This window comes from Nyctibius grandis, chromosome Z, assembly GCF_013368605.1.
Source record: "Nyctibius grandis isolate bNycGra1 chromosome Z, bNycGra1.pri, whole genome shotgun sequence".
NCBI lineage: Eukaryota > Metazoa > Chordata > Aves > Nyctibiiformes > Nyctibiidae > Nyctibius > Nyctibius grandis.
In genome coordinates, this window is record NC_090695.1 from 30,875,109 (window position 1) to 30,896,162 (window position 21,054).

Here is a 21,054-nt window from a genome sequence, read left to right on the forward strand (position 1 = left end):
TTTAAATTGGACATGTGTTGCTTTTTTATGAGGCCAAGTTACAAAGAATCTTTCTGAAATTAATGTAATGAAATGTTTATTCGGTTTGGTAGTGACAAGCGAGTCTTCCCATTTGCAGGGTATAATTACAGTAACATTTGAAGTTCCGGGAAACATAAAAGAAGAAAACTTAAATGTGTTTATTCAGGTAAGTAATGCATCACTGTCAACTGAAAAATCATTGTGGCTTTTTATAGAAGATCGTCCCATGCCATTCTCTTTATGAAAACATTTTTCCTTTTCATAGAATCTTCTGTGGGAGAAGAATGTGAAAGATAAGACTGGATGCACCATGGACGTTATAAGACTCAAGGTTAGTCAGAAATGACCAAATTCTTTGTTTTCTGGTTTTCCTCTTTTACACTTGAAAAACTGCAGTGTGCCATCAGTTACAGACCTATCAAAGGCACTACTGGATCACTGTTGTAGAGCAGGCAAAATGGAGAATAGCAATTTGGCATTGTTCCATGTAGAGGCAGTTTGTTATCTGCTGACTGGTGGAACATCTCAAAAGGAGACAGCTGACAGAGAAGCAAACATTGATCCTACTTGTTTTCAATTGAGAGGGAGTATGTACAGTCCCAAACATCAGTGGCAGAGTTAATAATCAGGACGTAGTTAAATCACTTTTTCATTATTCACCTCCATGGCTTTGAAAGGTCCCATCCATCTCACATAAATGACTCCTTCTCTAGGGATGTAACTGTAGATTGCTATCTGTAATTATAATTGTTGTCATAATATGCAGAAGTTGAATTTGGCATAACATAGCAGTGCAATACTAGTTGTGGTCTCCACTTAAAACTTTTTACAGTGTTGTCAGACTGTAGTTTTAAAGATGCAGCCCATAAGTATTCATCTTCACGGGCACTTTTTATGTTCTTCACTTGCATGGTTTTGAGAGGGGTATAGGTGACAACTTAGGATATATTTTCATTTTCCTTATGCCAAGTAAATAATTAAAAAATGAGAATCAAGTCTGTCATTTGGTAGGCTGTAAGAAATACAAGAAAATACACTCTGGTTTGTTTCTGAGAACGCTTGTGGATCATGGATAGCAACATAATTATTTTCATTTCATTGGAAGAAGGGTTGTATTCTTGCTCTTTCAGCAGCAAAACAAGAATATCTTTGTTTCCCTCTTCCTGACAAATAGAATAAAACAGGCACTGATGCATCTTAAGCTGCCTGAAAACAGTACTGCTATGCACAAGTACATTTTTGTTGTATTGAGCATTGCAATCAAAGTAATTCTTTAGGAGATCTGGGGCCTGTGATAAGCTGTGTGCTGGCCTTCAGTCACATATACACCAAAGCAAATGAACCCCAGGTAATTACAGAATGGGTTCCAACCTTTGTTGCTTTTATATTTTTATCTTACCTGCACTCATAATCCTTTTAGCAGTGATAGTCATAGAATTCCAACTAATATGTCAAATGCAGACCTTTTTTTCATGAAATAGTTTTAACTTTTTTTTTTTTCTTTAGGGAAGTAGGAGGCATGTTTTACAGAGTGTTTTCCACAAGAGTATTTTATAAAGTTTTACATGAAGTGATGAAAACTCTCTTAATACAACTTTTGATATGTGGGTTAGTGGGCTCACTCTGGCAGTAATCTCTTCGAATTCTGGTGCTAGTCATTTTACCTTACAAATGTTTGTTCTTTTTCCAGTATTCAAGATTCTGTTTCAGAATAGTGAAAATGCTGAGCATGAGAGAATAATCTGAAATCAAACGTTTTTGCTCATTTTACATCATCTTTGATAGGCAATCAATCTTTCATTGACACATACATCATATACCATACATATATTCAAAGTGGCATAGTAGCAGACGACATTTTATTTTTGCTCCAACACGCTAGATTCTGACCAAATGAGGAACAGAAGACAGAGTATGACAAAGTCTAATTACTAGTCTTTAAAAATAAGGAGATGTGAGAATGGATGTTACAAGTAGAAGTGATCATACTACATGGTTATTTTGACTAACTGATGTGTAGTTACCAGGAATATTTTTCCCTGCTTGGCTTAGTTTCAAAGGTTTTTTCCCCTCTTAAATATTTCATTTTTAAAGGTTTGTTTATATATTCTAACTTATTTTTCTGGTAAGGGACTGGTATCTATTCAAGGCAAATCTCATCAGGTGATAGTCCAAGGTGTCCATGAGCTGTATGATCTGGAAGAGACTGCAGTAGCCTGGAAAGAAGACGAAAAGAGAACAAATAGACTGGTCCTAATAGGTAAGAGGAAATTATGTATCTCCTCGTTTGACTTTAAGAAGATGTTCTTTCAGCATGCAGTCCTGTGACTTGTCCGGTGAAAAGCAACCAGCCTGAAGGTGGCCAGAATAATAGCAGTGAGTATGTTCAGTGTAACCTTCAGTCACAGGTTTATCAAGACCTCCAGCAGTTTTATATTCCAGCTGAGAGGAATCTACACTATCCCTTCTAGTGAAATAAAACAAAATAGAATAAAATAAAATACAATACAATACTAAGTATTCATAAATTATGTTGGCATATTTGATGTTATTTTTAAAATCCGTAATTATAAATACGGTGATGAGAATGGTTTGAATGTTTGATCAAATATTCAGTAACTGTAAGGAAGGTGATCGTAGCCATTAAAATGTATAAAATCTGTCTTTTTTTCTGAAAAGCTTGTAATGCTGAGGTTGTACATTTCTTATTTCCTCTGTGTTACTCTGTGGTTTGCGAAGTGTTTTTATTACCAAAAAACCCCTTTTTTCCTCCTTTCCCGTACTTGTACAGCTTGAAGTCTGTTGTTGCCTATAAAATCTAAAATTATCTTGTTACCTGGAGCTTAATTTTAACAGTGCTCTGTTTTCAGTCATTGGTATAGTAAACATTTTCTTTGCAGAGAAGACTTGCAGGTTGCTACTTGCATGCATTTTTGTAATCTGCTGTAAAATATAATTAGCTAATTTATTTCTCTTTACAGGCAGGAACTTGGATAAGGAGACCATCAAAGAAGTATTCATAGCCACTGTGAGAGAGAAACAATGAAACAGTTGACATCAAACTACAAAAACCATGAAATGTCTGTCTAACCCTGCAAGCTTTTTATGACAGAAGAGACTGAATGACATGCTGTATAGTAGTTTCTTTTTCCGTTTGCAATTTACACAACAGTTAAACCCTGAAGTCCTCCTAAGAATCCCAGCTGACCTACTGTTGAAAGATCGGTTCTTATGGTCTAGAATCAAAGACGAAGAGTTCTACCATTTTGGATTTGGCTTAAGTTATGTCAGTAGCATCATCTACCTGTGCAGAAATGCAGATAGGCAAAAGACTTTTTTATGCTGTACATGAAGTATTACAGTAGGAATATGGTAAACATGTTTGAAGCCTAGTGCTTTCTCCAGCTAACTCTCTTCTGCTGCTGGAAATGAAGTAGCAGTAATTATTGCCAGTGATGTAATCTGGCAATATACTACATAATAGTATGTAGCGTTTACTATTAAACTGTCTTCCATCTCTTTCCACTTTTGTGAGTGTTGAATATATACATCCATACCAGGTACTGCTAAACTTGTTGTATAAATGAAACTAAAAATACATAGATAGTATATATTCCATGTGGTCTTCAGCCTCTGCTATCTGCATAATAGCTGTTAATGATATAGTTAATCCTGCTCCGGCAGGGTGATTGGACTAGATGATCTTTCGAGGTCCCCTCCAATCCCTAACATTCTGTGATTCTGTGAATGCAGCATTATGTCATATAGCCAAACTGCTGAAAGATGAGGCTGACCTCATAGATCTTCTAGGGCATGACTCCGCCAGTTCAGGATTTGGGGGACTAGGGGCAACACATTTTCACTGTGTTGTCTGGATTGCCCTGGGTGATTTGTTACAGGGTTTTCTGACACTGCTTTTGGATGCTGTTGTGAAAACTTAATTTGAAACTTTTACCTCTGTGCTCGTACTTTAACAGTTTACAGTTGAACTTCTTGTCTTGTACCTTCTCTAGTAGTCATCGTTCACCTCTTAGCTTGAGAGAGGTATGTTGACTACAGCTGGGTGAATATGAAATGAGTGAATGCAAGAAGATAAGGTGGAATTAAAAATGTTCCAAAAGATAATTCTAGGACATGCAGCAGATACTGTGAAGAATGGACTCTTAGCTGCAGTGCTATGTGGATGCTTGCTGAGGTGTCTGGATAAGTGGAAATTTGTTTTCAGTTCTAGTGGTGTGTCACTTGTCACATACCTAGCAGTTGCTTTAGGATAAAAGGTGTGTCAAACTGAAAAAAAGACAGAAAGGAGGCCATTCCCTTATCAGTCATCTTAAAAAATTTCTTTTTGCTTCTACTAAAATGATTTGAGTTTGGAGTTTGTTTCGAAAGAGCTGAGGAAAGAGACATTGTTAGTCTTTCACTGCCAGGAGCTGGTGTCTCCTTTGATTGATATATGAGGTCATGTGTCCAATAGATAGAGCTCTTCAGTCTCCCAGTGGATACATTAGCAGACATGACTTGATTCCTCAAATCATAAGTAGTTTTAGATAGCTTGAAGAAGTTTCTGGAAATTAACTATTTCTGTAAACTAAGGCAAGGCAAAAAGAACAATCTACTTGCAATGTTGCTTTCTGTTTAGAGGAGCATTGATGGCATTTGATTGAGATGGGTATATTGTTGAGCAGCGTGATTGTTTCCCTTAGAATTTGCGTATCTTCATTTTGAAAACTAATACGTATTCTCACACTGATACATGTTTTGGATTGAATAAATGACACTTAGTCCTGCATGAAGATTAGTCAAATGATTGCCATCAGTGTTATGGATTGAGTTATAAACATTTAAATGCAAAATTGTGGCTAATACATTTGTATTTGTTGCTGCTTATACTTTCATTCTTCATAGAGAAAGTGATCACATACCTTTTATCTTATAAATGCCTCATGTAATTGAAGAACTGGTGTTATCTTTAGAAACATTAATCTCTGAAGTGCCCAACTCATCATTCATTTTTCATTTGAAAAAAATGTTCAGAGATTTAATAAGAGGTTCAATCATGAGTCATAAGGGAACAAGCCATGGATGTCTTACACACTTACTGTCATATTTTAGATGCTTATTTTTTATATTTGCTCACCAACACATGCTCCAAAAATCCCACGATGACTGTCAGTATATTGGGTTTTTTTTGTTGATGTCAATGGGGCATCTCTGCAGCTGGGAATCTTCTTCTGTATCGCTCATCTTGCTATTACTCATTCTTGCTCTGTAGGACTTTTCCCATGCTGCTTGCTGAGGTAGTGTCAGAGAAGCTTTAGTTAGTGTGCACAGCTTTGTCTCTCCTCTCCTTGCATATTTCCAGGGAGCTCCTGGAACAGAGAGCAGCTCCCAGCCAGGATGAGGATGTGCACCTCTCCATCCTTGACGGTTGTCTGGATGCCCATTCTGCCTTGTCCTCTATTCTGTTCACACATAATGATACTGGTAACACAGCCAAGGGCTAGCTCTTTATCCTCTTCTTGCAAGGAGATTGCTGTTTTCTTTTCTTGGATATTTGTTTAACTGACTTTCTCTGGTCTGTTCGTGTATGTCCAGCCTGGGGTGCCAAGTCTTGTTCTTGTGTCATGCCAAAATGAAAAGAGGAGGAAAGGTAAAGGAAGAGCTCCAGTAAAAGCTGCCCTTAGTGAACTCATTGCTGGATACTTTCGGTATTTATGTTACTGCCAGTTACAGAATCACAGAATCAATCAGGTTGGAAGAGACCTCTGGGATCATTGAGTCCAACTGTTGCCCTGACACCACCATGTCAACTAGAGCATGGCACTAAGTGCCATGTCCAGTCTTTTCTTAAACACATCCAGAGATGGTGACTCCACCACCTCCCTAGGCAGCCCATTCCAATGTCTAATAACCCTTTCTGAGAAGAAATTCTTCCTAATGTCCAACCTGAACCTCCCCTGGCGAAGCTTCAAGCTATGTCCTCTTGTCCTATCGCTAGTTGCCTGGGAGAAGAGGCCGACTCCCACTTCACTACAACCTCCCTTCAGGTAGTTGTAGACTGCAATAAGGTCACCTCTGAGCCTCCTCTTCTCCAGGCTAAACAACCCCAGCTCCCTCAGCCGCTCCTCGTAGGACAGACCCTCCAGACCCTTCACCAGCTTGGTCGCCCTCCTCTGGACTCGCTCCAACACCTCAACATCTTTCTTGAAGTGTGGGGCCCAGAACTGGACACAGGATTCAAGGTGCGGCCTCACCAGGGCCAAGTACAGAGGGACGATCACTTCCCTAGACCGGCTGGCTACACTATTCCTAATAGAGGCCAGGATGCCATTGGCCTTCTTGGCCACCTGGGCACACTGCTGGCTCATGTTTAGCCGGCTGTCGATCAGCACCCCCCAGGTCTCTTTCCGCCGGGCCGCTCTCTAACCACTCTTCCCCCAGCCTGTAGAGCTGCATGGGGTTGTTGTGGCCAAAGTGTAAGACCCGGCACTTGTTGAACCTCATGCCGTTGGTCTTGGCCCATCTATCTAACCTGTCCAGATCCCTCTGTAGGGCCTTCCTACCCTCCAGCAGATCAACACTCCCACCCAGCTTGGTGTCATCTGCAGATTTACTGAAGGTGCACTCAATCCCTACATCTGTCAAGGATGCCCTTCTCTGAGGGACTGGAACTAGGTTAAAGTGAGGTTGTGCAGGAAGCCGGAGGGAGCAGGTGGGGACCGCTCAGCCCTGTCATGGGGTGGTGGTGGCGGCATGGATGGTGGGGCGGCTGAGGGATGCTTGGGGTAGGAGGGGTGGAGTGAGGAGGGGTCTGGCAAGGAAAAATATGAGCATTTCTCCCCGTACAGGTCCCAAGAGAGGCACAGCAGCTGCACCTTATGAGTGGTACCTTCTCATGAGGAAATGGTGACTGTCATGGCTGTGGGGCTGCCATCCACATGTGGGCCTGCTTCCAAGCCAAAATAACTCCCAGGATGGCAATACTTCACTCCCTCACTCCAAGACACATTAAGCACTAGGCACACACTTGGCATCGATCTTGTCAACAAAACCCGTGTGTTTTCTTCCCTAGCAGAGGCAGAGGAGTTTCTTTACTAGAGGCAAATTGCAATGATTTGGTCACTTCTGTGCCCTCATGAACGTCAGATGTCTACAGAAATCACCTTTCCAAAACAGCATTTTCTCCATTGTGTTCTATTTTCTACATGTTTTTATAGGCTCTGTTAAACTTGAGAACAACAGAAATGATCTCCTTCCTTGCACAAACCATTGTGCAATTTATGTCACCTGTTGTGTTTAATTTCGAGGACTTACCCAGGGAGATGGATGAGGCTTAGTTTTTCTGGTTTATGATGCTCTTTAAGCAGTTCTGAATTTGCTAGATTTTCACTAGATTATTACTTTCTAATTCTGAAGTATAACAACCTCCCTTGGTGCCCTCCTGCCACACCTTGGCAGGGTGGTGGCAGGGGGTGGATGTCCATGTGCCTGTCCTATCCCCTGTGGGCAGGTTGTGGCCGGATGGGACAGGACATGTCAGGCTGGGGTCCCAGCCGCCTGCTGACCCCATGAGCCGCCCCGCTCCTCCACCGCCCTCATCAGACCAGCCGCCCTGCAGAGCCCGCAGCGGTGGCATCCACGCCTGCACCCAGGGTGCTTCCCCTGCTACCGGGAGTGCCGACCCGAGCGGCGTCCATCATTGTTTCTTCCTCTCTCTCAGATCCACTCGAGCATCATTTTTGTATGTTTGCTACCACGTTTTGCTCTTCCTTCGCTGCTCTGCATCTCCACATTGCATCCCAATTTGCTATATACGTTTACAAATGTTACAAACCATGCATTTGTTCTCTTTGTTTTACCCTTAAACCCAGTTTTATCCAGCTCCAGGTCTGCATTGTTTTAACTGACTGTGGGTGAATCGTTAGGGGTCTCCAGTGCTAGGCCTGTGCCCCAACTCTTACCACCCTGTGCCTATATTCCTCTACGCCACATCCTTGTCTCCACTTCTCAAGGCCACTGATACTGTATCAGTCATGCATTTCTCTATGCTGCATCATTAGGTTACAGCCATAAATACTTAGTTCTTTACAGAACAACAGTTTGTTACTGCTAGCTGTGAAAAGCTATGGTTGTAACACACAAGGATAAAAAAGTAAAACAAATTAGCAATAGACACCTGGTCAGTTAGAGATACTGCTGTCACAGATAACCCTACTGGTTATAAGCACCTGCCCTCTTCTACCTGGGTGCACTGCATTTTAACATGCCGTGTTATCTTTCATATCTACTTCTTTTTCTCCTTCCAGAGCACCCAGCACTCTCCCACGGGCCCTGGGGAGAGTGGGAGATCTCCCATCTTCTTTGCCTGTCTCATATTTCACATGTGACATGCATGCCCCACATGTATTTCACACTTGCTCCAAGATCCCAGGTCTGGATAAGACTGATCCCTAATTTCTGTCCATACCTTGTGCTGTCTCCCACAGTCTGAGTCTTTTCCGTATGCAAGCCTTTAACTGAGCTGTAAGACTTGCGGGTATGCAAGGGATGGCACGTGGCAGGGAAAAGAAAGCACTTCCACATTTTCTGTACTTAACTAAAATGGACTCTCAGACTTCCTGAACATAAAAATGCACGACAGTTTCATTAAGCCCTTAAGTCTTGTAGTTGCACTACTTTTTCAGTAAAGCACCTTGTTCCTTCTTCTCTGCAGGAGGAAAGAGACTGTCCATGTATCTCACTCACCATTAGCTGAGGGGTCACATAAACCTTTGTCCCTTACAAATTAGTGTTTATCATTTGGGAGATGTGCCAATTACTGTGCATTGTCATGGCAGTAATATATTTTTCTGTGAAGGCCAGAATGCAGCTGTATGGCTTGTGACAGGGAATCTCTTGTGACAGCTGATCCTGGCATCCCACGTCCTTTGGTAGGGGAAGATATTGTGCTGCTGTGTGCTGCGAGGCTGTGTGTTTCCCAAGGAAGCATTTTGAGTCCTGAGTCTAATGTGAGCTACCCATCAGTTAGGAATTGCTTGCTGTGGTCATCGTATTACTAGTCATGTACGATGGTTTTGTAAACCAGTTTGGGAACCTCAAGTGCAAGAGAAGCAGCAGAGAACTAAAAATCAAGTTGTAAAACCATGGTTTTCACATTTATTCTCTTTGGCTTACATCATTAAATACCTCAAAAAATTCTTTCTCCAGCAGTCCAGTGGGACGATACATGTTATAGTAACGTCCAGTGTTACTAACATGCAGTTTTACTGGATTTAGTATAGTTACATCCACAACATCTCACACAGGATGTGGATTTTCCTGTGAGTAAAAAGAGCAGCCATCCCATTGCCAGCGTAGGGCTTTTGCCTTCCTGGGGCAGTGAGCCTCAGCCAAGGACAGTAGCCAGCAGACTTTAGGAATTTTGGCAGCACAGCTGCCTCTCTTGCTATTTAGGTAGTAAGCTTGGGCCAGTAGCTGCATATTGTTATAGATGTTGTGCTAGCACTCAAACGCAGTTGTCATTTCTGCCCCTAGCATTTTCTTCTGCCCTTGCTCCATCCCTGGAAACACCCGCTGTGTCTGCACCCTATTTTATAAGCAATGACTGCCTACATTCATTGCTAATTCTGAAGTATTTCTGGGTTTTACAGATTGAAGTCCTTGAGGTTTCAAACTTCATTTCATTTACACATGTCCATATTTTCCTCCACGATATTTTCCAGAAAAGTCACATATGCTATACAGTACCTTTTAAAATTATCTGAGTGTTGATATTCATGAGTTCCTTATTTCAGATGCTGTCAAACTGATTAGATTACGGGGCTGAGGAATGGATGGCCTGATATATGCCAGCAGACTTTGGGGAGGAGGGATATCTGAGTTTAAAAACTTTTAAAGTACTCATTTTTACTTCAGGTTTATTAGAAAACTATTCTTCAGAAATCCAAGTGTGAGGCAAATCTGCTTGTGTTAATTTGCTCTGCTTTCCTAAGTATTAACTTTTCTTTCCTAGTTTATAAATTGCCTTATGGGCTGGCCTCCCTCTGCTAGGAACATCTCTTTTTTTTTTTTGCAGAAGGCAAGTAGAGAAGGTTGCATCTTTGTGGTTGACTCTTCCTGTTGCCAAAACTGTGCCTACCTTACAATAAGCCCTTCTTCTACAGTTTTTTCTTCAAGAAACCTTTCTTCTGTGGATAACTTTTGTGGCAGTTCCTTCCTAAATACAAAGAAAGGCTACTTAGCTGAAGTGCTGTTTCCTCTAGAATGTGAACTTTGGTATTATCCATTTAAGTTCGCTTGTTTTTTGAGAAACTCTGATGCCTTCCTTGCACTGATAGAGCTGCCATCAGTGTATTGGGGGTTATCTGAACAAAGGCTGTGTTGGTATGACATTAAAACTGTATTTTCCAGAAGGACTCAGTCATAAGCATAGAATCATAGAATGGTTTGGGTTGGAAGGGACCTTTAAAGGTCATCTAGTCCAACCCCCCCCTGCAGTGAGCAGGGACATCTTCAACTAGATCTGGTTGCTCATAAATAATAGCCTGACTAAACAAAACTTCGTAATATTTTTCTTATGAAAATTCTGCCACTTGTTCCTGAAGACATCCCTGTGCGATCAGCATCTGCCTTAGAGTACCTTAAGAAAGGGTGAAAAACAAAACTGAAAGTGTTTCTGGAGTTCTGGTTTGCAAGCAAGAACATCAGAAAGCCTAATACCTCAGAAGACAGCTTTTCAAAGTTAGGACTACAAAGCAGCATGATATTTGGGCTGAAACAAAGAATTTACAGTCCAGTAAGTGCATTTTACTCAATGGAGAACTCTGCTGTTGTCTCCAGGGAGAAGAGAATTTGTTTCCAAATGGTGATTTATCCCAGCTCCTCCCTTAACAACAGGATTTCTCTGCCTTTTTTGTCCTGTTGGTAATCGAGCATCCCACAGGAAAGAAAATGCCACAGAAAACGAGTATTTGCTGCCATCTAGTGGTAACATTTATTTTAGCAACTGTGTTAACGACAAAAATGCAGTTGCAGTTTTCTCCTAGGAAATGCTCTGATTTTGGTTTTATGGTCTTTTCCAGGTAGAAAAGGAGAGGATTTATGAAGAATAAAAAGGCTGTATCCTTTAACTAATGGTTCAGTCTAAAATCATAGTGAGATTTTTTTTCCCTGCCAAATGCTTCTAAAATGAAGAGAATTCTGACCTCATTTTTTTGATGAAGGACTTTGCTGACATCACTGCGAGATTGAATGATGACATCAAAGGGGCCTGGGAAGCTAAGATTTAGCTTTACACCCCACCACCATAGAAAGAGGGGTAACTTTAATAATCCTCTTCAAACACAGCTGAGAGAGTGTTATTTTTACAGTTCATTTTTTCCACAGATCTTGATGCTACAAGATGGAGAGTGACACGTGGAATCTTGAGGTATCATTCACATCTGTAATATACCATGCATGGAGTGATGAGTTACAGCTTCTATTGCTCAGTTTAGCTCTGTAGATATCAATAAAGCTGCATCAATTTATACTCTTTGAACTGTCAAATAAGGCACCACCTGACAGCTGTTTGATGGCACATGCTCTGGACAGGACTGTGCAATCATGCAGCAGAAAACCATGAATGTTAAACCCGGGATACTGCATTCTGCCCAAGGTTTGGTGAGCAGGAAATGATGCATACAGCACTGCTGGGAAAGGGTAATATGGATAGGAAATGAGGCTATGCCATAATACACCCTTGAATAAGAGATAATGCTAAGAAAAAGTGGTGTGGGGTCCACAAAGACCCACTTCCAAGTTATGTAAACCTCTTTTTAACTGTCACCTGTGTTATAACAATGTGTATTATAAAGGAGAAAGTTAAATTGTCATATGTTTTCAAGTATGCTTCCAGCCCTTTCCTCTTGAATGTGATCTTAGGAAGGCTGAAAGACAAGTTTGTAAACTTTGGACCAATATGACCCCAGAAGAATTATTTTGTGTTAAGGCAGGGATAGCTTCAACACTGGAGAAATGCTAAAAATAAAGGTCCAGAAACCCCAGGAAACTACCACTTTGGTAGAGTGCTGGTTAATCATGTGGCCATGGGAGAGGCTGGAAGGCAAGTGGCATCACTGACATTATCTAATTCAAAGTAAAGCCTGACAGGCAAAGGCCAAGAGCAAGTCAAACCAACACCCTTGGTAAAAGTGGTAGTTAGAAACAGCCCTCCACCTCTGTGCCAGGGGAGCCTCCTGGGAAAAAGAACTTGTAATTCTAGAGTAAAGGAATAAAGCAGCATGTTACTTCTCTAAAAGTATTGTGGTCTAAATAGGACAGACTTCTTCAAGCAAGTTCCATGACAGATTCATTTCTGCAGCAGTTGGCTCCAAAGACCTCAACCCAGATGTGGACTGCAAGTATAAATAGATACATTAACTCAGTGTCCCTGGCAATCTTAAGGAAATGCCCTACTAAACACCTGCAATCGATACTTTATTTTATCTAATTTTCAATTGCAACTGCCAAGTACAGCTACACTTATTTTTCTAGAGCGCATCAAATTTTTGTTTCACTCACACTTCCACAGAATCTAAATCAGAAAACCTGAAGTTACCCTGGATTTATCTGAGTCCAGATGAAAGGTCAGGCAAGACCAGGAGCAGAAGACACACCAAAACTGAAAGGCTAGTTTGTCTGACTACAAGTGCCCAAAGATGTATACCCAAATGGATATCCCTATTTAAACACCCTTTCTGGCTTGCAGGGCATAAGAACTGAAAGCAAGCTTCTCAGAGATGAGCCAGAGGATACGGTAGGTTATGGAAAGGAAAAATAAACCAGACTTCCTGTGGACAGACCCTCAAAGAACAGACTTTATGCTAGACCAGACAGGCCCACAGAAGGAGGCGCTGCTCGACCACTTTCCACATTGCTGGTGGCACCTGCAGTTGCCTGGGCTCTCAGCTGCAGATCAGGACTCAGATGCAGATGTCTTGAGGCAGCTTGAAATTACACCTTTGACTCATTTTGTCTGTTTTTTTTTCCTGGATCTTGAAGTCGATGGTTCTTTCTGGATTATTTTTATCAATGTAAAGTACTGCTTTTATGTCTGGTTCTTTCTGGATTATTTTTATCAATGTAAAGTACTGCTTTTATGTCTATCTAACCTCATTGGTGGCAAAAGAAACAATCAGAGCCACTTGAATATGGAGTTTGTTTAGCAGACACAGTATATTGCTGTAAGAAATTTTTCTTCTTTTCATCAGCTATAGTCAGAAAATAAAACAAATTTACTGGCAAAATCAATTTGTCAGCTAGAATTTAGAGCATGTATGCTGAAAAATTACTTGACCCTTGACAGGAGAGAGAGGGAAACTCTTAAAAATAGAAGAATCCCAAGTGCTTTGTCCAATAATATTCCCTCAAATGGCAGGGCCAGAAACAGCAGGCAGTGAAGAGAGAAGCTAACAATGTCTTTTTCAGTGGCTACAAAAACAAACACAGGAAACCTTTAAGCAACTATGCAAAGTGATCAAAACGATGATATTGACACTTACTAAGGAATCTCTGGAATTCTGTCTGGGACCCTTTCTTAAAATAGGGCTTTTTCATCTCTAGGTCTCAAAGTGCATTCTAAAAGGCCAGTGAATTTGGCTGGTGAACTGAGGGGCTTCAATACTTTGTGACTTCCTCAAAAACTCAGAAAGAAAACTGGTATTAAAATCCTTTTTTTCCCCCCCACATTCCAAGGAGCTGTTTTCCCATGCTGTTTTCTTCTTCCATTTTTGTTGTATTACTGAATAGTTTTAGTCTTAAGTCCTTGACAGAGACACTGTGACTCAGAGCAGGGGTGATGATAGTTTGCTTTTCCTACCTTGATAAATTGTAGAAGCCAATGTATATAGGACAGGGGATCCCTGATCCAAAACAATCATTATGTTGAGTGTGTATCTTCCTTCAGATGTGTTTATTATCACAGAAGGGGTGTCAGGTGAACATTTCCTGCTCTGCATTTTTAAAGTTTGTATATATGCTTTGACTTCATGTTAAAAATCCCAGACTTTTTAAATGGATGGACAGTAGATCTGTACTATAAATTCAGTCTCTGCTTCATGTACCCATCTGTTAATACAGCAAGAAAACTAGCATTTTCTCTGTTACCTTTACTATATAGCATCCCTGGGACTGGTAGATAGATAGCCAGAATGTACTTTGGGAATGTACTTTTCAATTCTGCATTATCTCTGCCCAGCTCACAGGATCCAACCATTGTGCCTCAGCTGAGATTTTAATTTTACTCAGTAATTCCACCACTGAGAAGGGTAAACATACATAGAGAACATGCTAGCTTGTAAGGAGTGGACCATGAAGTAATTTGTCTCCCAGGATTCTGCAGTGCACAAGTGGGTGATCATGTGGAAGAAGCCATTCAGGTGGCAGTATCTGTAAGGCGTATTTTGTCACAGTTACAGAACATGATGTCATCCGAGCATTACAGCCTGGAGGGCCTAGTCTTGTGTCACTCTCTTTGGATGCAGTGGTAGTGCCTATTTCTCACACCTCTGAAAATCAGACCTAAAATCTGCGGGTCTGCTGCAGTAGGACCCATTTGTAGGTTGTGTTTTATTCTTTGCCAGAATGCCAATCATATGGATGAAGTTTCTACTCTTAACTCGTAAATAATTGGTAAATAGCCATAAATGGAAGTGTAAGGCTTCCACAGTGTACATGGAGTAAGCTATTGCTAAACCAGGCCTTGACAACACATTGCTTACTTGGCAGCACAAACAGATTCTTAAACAGAATATATCTCTATCACATAATCTAGCAAGACTGTGGTGACCGCACACTTAATTTTACATATAGTAAAATTAACTAACTTATTTGCAGTCAGAAAGAGTACAAATCTCTTGACAGTGGACAAAACTGAAGGTGTGAAGCATCTTTCCATATTCAGCATGTCCACACAGAGCTTGTGCTGGTCTCAGAGAATCTGTCACTTCCTGAGCAGGAATTTAATTTGTTAATTATATTAATTAAAATGTTAATATTTGAGACTGTTAGTATTTTAGACGGCTTAAGTATATTTTCAGATTTTGTGAAGATATCACATGGGATCCATGTCAGGTATCCTTGTTTTTTTGGGATTGCATCTCTGCTACATTCATTCTGGACATTCACTGCATTGAAGCATATTTATGGGGTATCATACTGCAGAGTGTCCTCTCCAACTGCCTTCTCCTCCCATGAGAGAGGAGACCACTAGACTGTGTAGCTCCTTCCTATCTCCAGCCTTTCCCTTCCCCAACCCCATCATATCTCTTTCCACCCTTTAATCATGTTACCTCCCAAACTGTACTTAATTAAATGACAGCTACAAAAATTACCTGTGCTGACGGTTCATCATTCTATCCTGAACTTTCTGGTATTAATTTATTTTTAATTCCTACACAGAAAAAAATACTCTTACATCTGTATATAAATCCCAACATGAACTCAAGCCAAAAAAACAGACTTTCTTCCCAGAAGATCCCCTCTGCAGATGTCCTAACTCCTAATATTGGTGGCTAGCACGTGCCCAAAGAATTGTACAACTTCTACAGCTTATTTGAATGATTGAATCTAGCAGCTGTTAAACAAGGGCTACTGGGAAAAACTTGAATCATATATTACTTACAGCCTTTTTATCAATGCAGCATTTATTCCACCCCTTGTTTCCCTCTGTGCTAATCCAGAGAGGCTGCCTAATGAGGAGCTGTAATTTGTGCAGAAGCATATCCACTATGCCCTGGATTTCAGACATCCAGCAAAAGCCGTTGCACAGCAGTGCCTGTTTTGGTCTACACAGCCACTTAGCAAACCTAGCACGTGAAGTAAGACTTTAACACATCTGTTATTATTTCCCTTAATCTACAAGGAGTGGATAACAGGTGACAGATCTAAGAAAGCTGTGTAAATAAGTAGAATGGTGCTCTCACTAATGAGGCGACATACTCAGAGCAGAAGAAACACATATCCCTTTGCAGGACTGGAGAGAGGGCTTACTTTGACTTCCAGGAATTACATTTTGTTTCCTCTCCTGTGCTAGTAAGTCACATTCCAAGCTGATGTTAAGACAGTAGGAGAATTAAAGTGTGAGCTGCTTCCCCTGCTTGTTCCAGTCCTGGCAGCGGAAGCTAGAGCAGCAATGGAGCTGCTGAACTAACCATGGTAGGACTAGAGCGGGGAGAAAGACAGTTGCTTGGGCCTATGTCCCGATTCTACTTCTTCCCCACACTGGCAAGATGCATCACATGATGGATCTGTTGTTCATACTCTTGGGTAACACCTTGTGGCCTAGCATTCAATGCACTTGCCTGAGTATTTCTACGGAATTACTTGTTGGAAACAAGAATGATGGGACTGGTCTGTCAGTAACCCTGGAAAATGAAAAATTGCTAGTGATCCTAAGATATCCAAAGCACTAATTTGAGTAGGCTCAATATTGTCAGAGTTTTGAAATGGATATTTATTTTCTCTGCTATGCACAAAACTATTTGAATAAACTTTCTGCAGCTGAGCCTTTGGGCATTTGAGGGATGCTCTTATAACAAAAGTTGCTCTCCCTGTTAGGTTAATGATTAATGACTGGTGATCTTCCTTCCTCCCTTCCTCAGTCCCTTCCTTCCTTCCTTGTTCCTCCTGATTTGATGGATAGTAACAGGCAATTTTGTAAGTCAGACCTCACTTACACAACATCACGAGTTGCTGACATAGCAGTAAATCAGTTGTCAACTGTGAGTATCATGCTTTCAGGGAATTTTTCCTGTCTGGGCTTTGCAAATCAATTTGCATCTAAGTTTGTGTGAAAATGTTCCTTTGAACAATGCCCTGTTTCACAGTAATTAGAGACTTACAGCTGTAGTGAAATATAGACTTTTCTGGTGATTAAATATAATTTCCAGAAAACAACCTCACTGAGTTGTGGTATCCACCAGATCATAAATACTACTTCTCAATAAAGCTTTGCTACAGGGGAACTAATTTTCCTATAAGGGTTTAAAATACACTTTCTCTGCCTTTTCTAAACATAGCAAGGCTTACATAGAAAAGCTTTCATTTGTACACTGAAAGACAAGAAAGATCAAGTCAGTCAAAATATCTAAAAAATTTTTGATTTTATCTTTTAATTTTTTTAACTCTTAAGTAATTTACATTTTGAAACTAAGTCATTGTAAGTCAAAGAAAACAAAGTATTCACAAGTAGGAAATGTCTCAATTGGAAGCATTGAGTTTTAAAACTATTTTTGCTTTATTAGTAAAATAATATATTAATTGAAATTAGCTATTTTCTTTGAGTGGTTTTGATAAGCCAACATTTTATTTTTAGAAATTCTTTACAAAATGCTCTTTTCAATAGCTCAGGTTAACAATCTTCATCTTATAATAACACTACTGTATGCCATTCTTCAAATGATAACTGCACTATAAGAGTAATTGGAAAATCCAGTTTAGTGGCAGAATGAGAATTTGTACTGCAAAACATAGCATGGGACAAAGAAAGGCACCAGTACAACGCTGGTAAAAAAAAAAGCTCTGAGGAAACACAAAAATTACGGCTCTTAAAGCAATTAACATTGACTCAGTCAATTGCACAAGACAAATGGTAAACATCTAAGGCTCAGGAATTAAAAAGCTTTCAGAATCAAAGTAAGGGTTGAAAATGTTCCTGAACTAGACACCATATGTCAAACCAAGCCTGCAAAATTTGCAGTCAGAAAGCTAATTGTTTTACTTGGAAAAGGAACAAATTTAACATGTATCGTATCACTCCATTAAGTTGTTTTTTATCTTAACAACGTTTTAAAAACTAACTCACAACACACTATGGTAATACTAAGAATATATTTAGCTCTTGTTTTCTGAGAAGGCATTCCAGGCTTTTAATATCATCCCATATTGACAATTATTCCTTTGTTAGAGATACATAGCAGTAATCACTTAATACACTGCAATATTACTGCTTCCTGTATCTGTCCTGGCATTCTTCCAGAGTACATGGCCCCGTACATAGGTGTTCCTTCAACAGAGCTAGAACTCTTATATCTGCTTCAGTGGATTAGTTTATTTAAACTGAACTGTTGGGCCTTGCCCAACAGTAGCACGTATAGTGTTCTACTGTAAAGGCAGTGGTCACTGCCAAAGGGATGGTTGAGTAGCAGACAATCGTATCTTAAACTGTCATACTCTATCTACTATGAACCACTAAAGAGTCTGCTGAGATAGGGCTCAAAACCACTGCTAAGTTCCTCAGGTTACCATTCATCAGGTGACTCTCACTGACTTAATGAGCTCTTAGTCTACATAGAAAGTGTTTCACCCCATGTTTCCCTGGCCACCTCCTGTCACGCAGCTAACACGTTGTCTTGTTGAGCCGTGACACTCCATTGTGCTTCTGAGCAGTTTATGAGCAGGCTGCTTCATAGAGACCTGAAGAATGCCTTACAAAATTATTTTTGTCTGGTCAGGTGCAGGTCTATACCAGGGATTTCTTAGCACAAGAATGACATCTAGGTTACATAACTATTTTTTCCAACTCTCCAGCCAACAGAATAGTCCTGGCAAAACGTTGCTGTGTGGGCCCAGCGTGAAACAAGCATTTGGATGGAAAATTCCAGCTGATGTTTGACAGTCACAGGCATCTGTAAACACAGCCTTTATACTGGGAAATGTCAGGCATCTTCGCAATTGCCAGTGCTGCCACCTCTGAAGAATGAACTTAAGCCGAATGAACACATATGTCAATGAACTCAGCCTCTGCACATCCGTATGAAATACCTTACAGTATTTCAAAGGGAAAGACACCTTCAGAGGGTTGCTCAGCCTCACGGGGAGTAAGGCTGGACAGAAACCAGCATGATCTGTCATCCTACAATTAGACCAGACCCTTTCCTTAGTACTCAGCTTCTGCTGAGAAAAAAACAAAACCAAAAACCCGCTGTAAGCTTGCTTACTACACAAAAGACTTGCTTTCGAGCAATATAGTAAAAAAAAAAAACCAAAACCAAACGGATTCCCATTCCTTAAGGTTTAGTAGTGAAAGAACTTGTTCATGCTTCAATTGCCTGTTCTGTTCCTCGCCTGCAGGACGGGACAGTACCACCTCCTGGCCTTACTCCAGCCTGGAGACTGACGCTCTGCTACGTGTGGGTGCTGCCCCTGCCTTCAGCCGGGAGGTGCTACTGCAGGGCAGAGGCCGCCGGCCGTTCTTCACGCCGCCCAGGGGTACGCGACTCCCCAGGCACGGCGGTTGCCCGGGAGGGAGGCGGCCGTCGGGGGTCGGCGGGGACGGACCCAGCGCTGACAGAGCGTGATCCCCCCGAGCAAGTGCGGCGTGCTGGCTCGCCCGCTCCGCCCTGCCTCCAGTTACATCCCTGGCAGGAGACCACTGTTCTCGGCTCCGGTTTCCAGCGTTATTTTTGGCGGGGGTCACCGCACGCTGACGGCAGCGGACTGGCCAACCCCGGGCGTCCTTGCGGACGGCCAGGCGCCGGCGATGGCCCCACCGGGAGGTGGAAGGGGCGGCGCACACCCTGCCCCCGCCCCGTCTCCCTCTCGGCGCCCGGCTCCCGCCGGCGTGCCGCCGAGGGCTGAGCGAGCCCGCCTGCAGCCCCGCGAGGGCCGGCCGTCAGGGAGCCCGACCCCCCGCCAGCCCGCCGCAGGGAAACGCCTCTCCGCTCCCCTCCGCCGGCGAGGCAGCCTGCGTGAGGGGCTGCCGCTCCCCAGCGGAGCCGCAGCCGGGCGGGCGGCAGCGGGCCACCGCGGGCCGCCGCCATGGAGAGGACCCCCATCCCGGTGCTGACGGTGCAGACGGCGCCGTACGAGGACCAGCGGCCGACGGGCGGCGGGGGGCTGCGGCGGCCCACAGCGCTCTTCGAGAGCCAGCGCAACTACCTGCCCAACTTCGTGCAGAGCCTCCTCTCCTCCGTTGACCTCCGCGACCGGCAGGGCTGCACCATGGTGGTGGGCAGCGACGGCAGGTACTTCAGCAAGACGGCCATCGAGATCGTCGTCCAGATGGCCGCGGCCAACGGGGTAAGCCCCCCTTGACCCCTCCCTTCCCCCGCCGTCCCCTCAGGGCCGCCTTCCCGCAAAGGGCCGCCAGCCGGGGCCCCTCAACCGCCCCCGGCCCGCCTCAGAGGGCGTCCCCCTTCGCAGCGGGGCCCGCGCCCTGCCCGCACCGGCTCCTCCCCGCGGCGAGGAGGCGCGGAGCAGCCCCGTGGAAGCGGGCGAGAACGTTTTAATGTCATAACCCGGGTAGCGCTGAATATACAAATAAAAATAGGATAAACTTCGCGTCCGAGTGGTCTGCGCGCCTGATGCCCGGGTCAACCTGGTGCCGGCTCGTACGTCCTTCAGGCTGTGCCGCCGGGCTTCGGCGCGGCTGGTGCTATCTGCGTACAACGGAGGTGATCGTGACAGCCTCAGGGGGCTGCTGGCCGTGCCGTCCTGTTTCACACCTTATTTTAGACTGAGGCAGGAATGGGAGCTGAGAAACAAGGCTGACTCTGCGGGAGAAAATGTAGCAGAATTAAAAATAAGTATGTGGGAAAAAAAGGTATCAGACATGTATCTGCTGCTCAGGGTCTTTTTAAAAATATTCAAGGAAAATGGTATTATTGAAGCAAGAGGAATTCAGCATTTTGGCAGCATCTTAACAAAATAATTGTTCTTTATTGTTCACTTGTCAACAAATTACGAAATGCAAGAAGACAACAGTGGCAAATACCTCTGTGATCAGATGGGTTACAGCTTTTCTTGTGCAGTTTTGAAAATAGGAAACAACTTGGGAAGAAAACTGATGTCTTCTGATAGGTGCATACACATTCGTATGTCGGTGTGTACGTACAGAAAGCTGGAAATACCCGCTAATGTAGGCTTGAAGTTTCTACTTCAAAGCAGAGTTGAAGCTGCCATCTCTAGTTATGAGGGCTGAATCGATTCTCCAAATCTGGCAGAAGAAGTGATATCATTTGTAGGGGTTTTCTTTGTAGTGAATTTACTTTTTCT

At 42.5% G+C, this 21,054-nt stretch overlaps 2 protein-coding genes across 3 annotated transcripts in view; both read left to right on the forward strand.

Moving 5' to 3' along the window:
• Positions 1–3,544, forward strand: part of LOC137676192 (zinc-regulated GTPase metalloprotein activator 1A-like) — a 28,252-nt gene extending 24,708 nt beyond the window's left edge. The window contains exons 13-16 of one of the 2 annotated variants that reach the window (XM_068422843.1): positions 119–187; positions 287–352; positions 2,152–2,281; positions 3,003–3,544. In XM_068422843.1, coding sequence (XP_068278944.1) covers positions 119–187; positions 287–352; positions 2,152–2,281; positions 3,003–3,067 — 330 coding nt within the window. In that variant the 3' untranslated portion in view covers positions 3,068–3,544. The remainder of the gene's footprint in view (positions 1–118; positions 188–286; positions 353–2,151; positions 2,282–3,002) is intronic. The other variant, XM_068422844.1, reaches the window with a different exon arrangement.
• A 16,090-nt stretch (positions 3,545–19,634) lies between these two features.
• Positions 19,635–21,054, forward strand: part of PGM5 (phosphoglucomutase 5) — an 80,484-nt gene continuing 79,064 nt past the window's right edge. Inside the window, exon 1 of the mRNA XM_068422237.1 lies at positions 19,635–20,079. Within this exon, the coding sequence (XP_068278338.1) occupies positions 19,819–20,079 (261 nt within the window). The 5' untranslated portion in view covers positions 19,635–19,818. The remainder of the gene's footprint in view (positions 20,080–21,054) is intronic.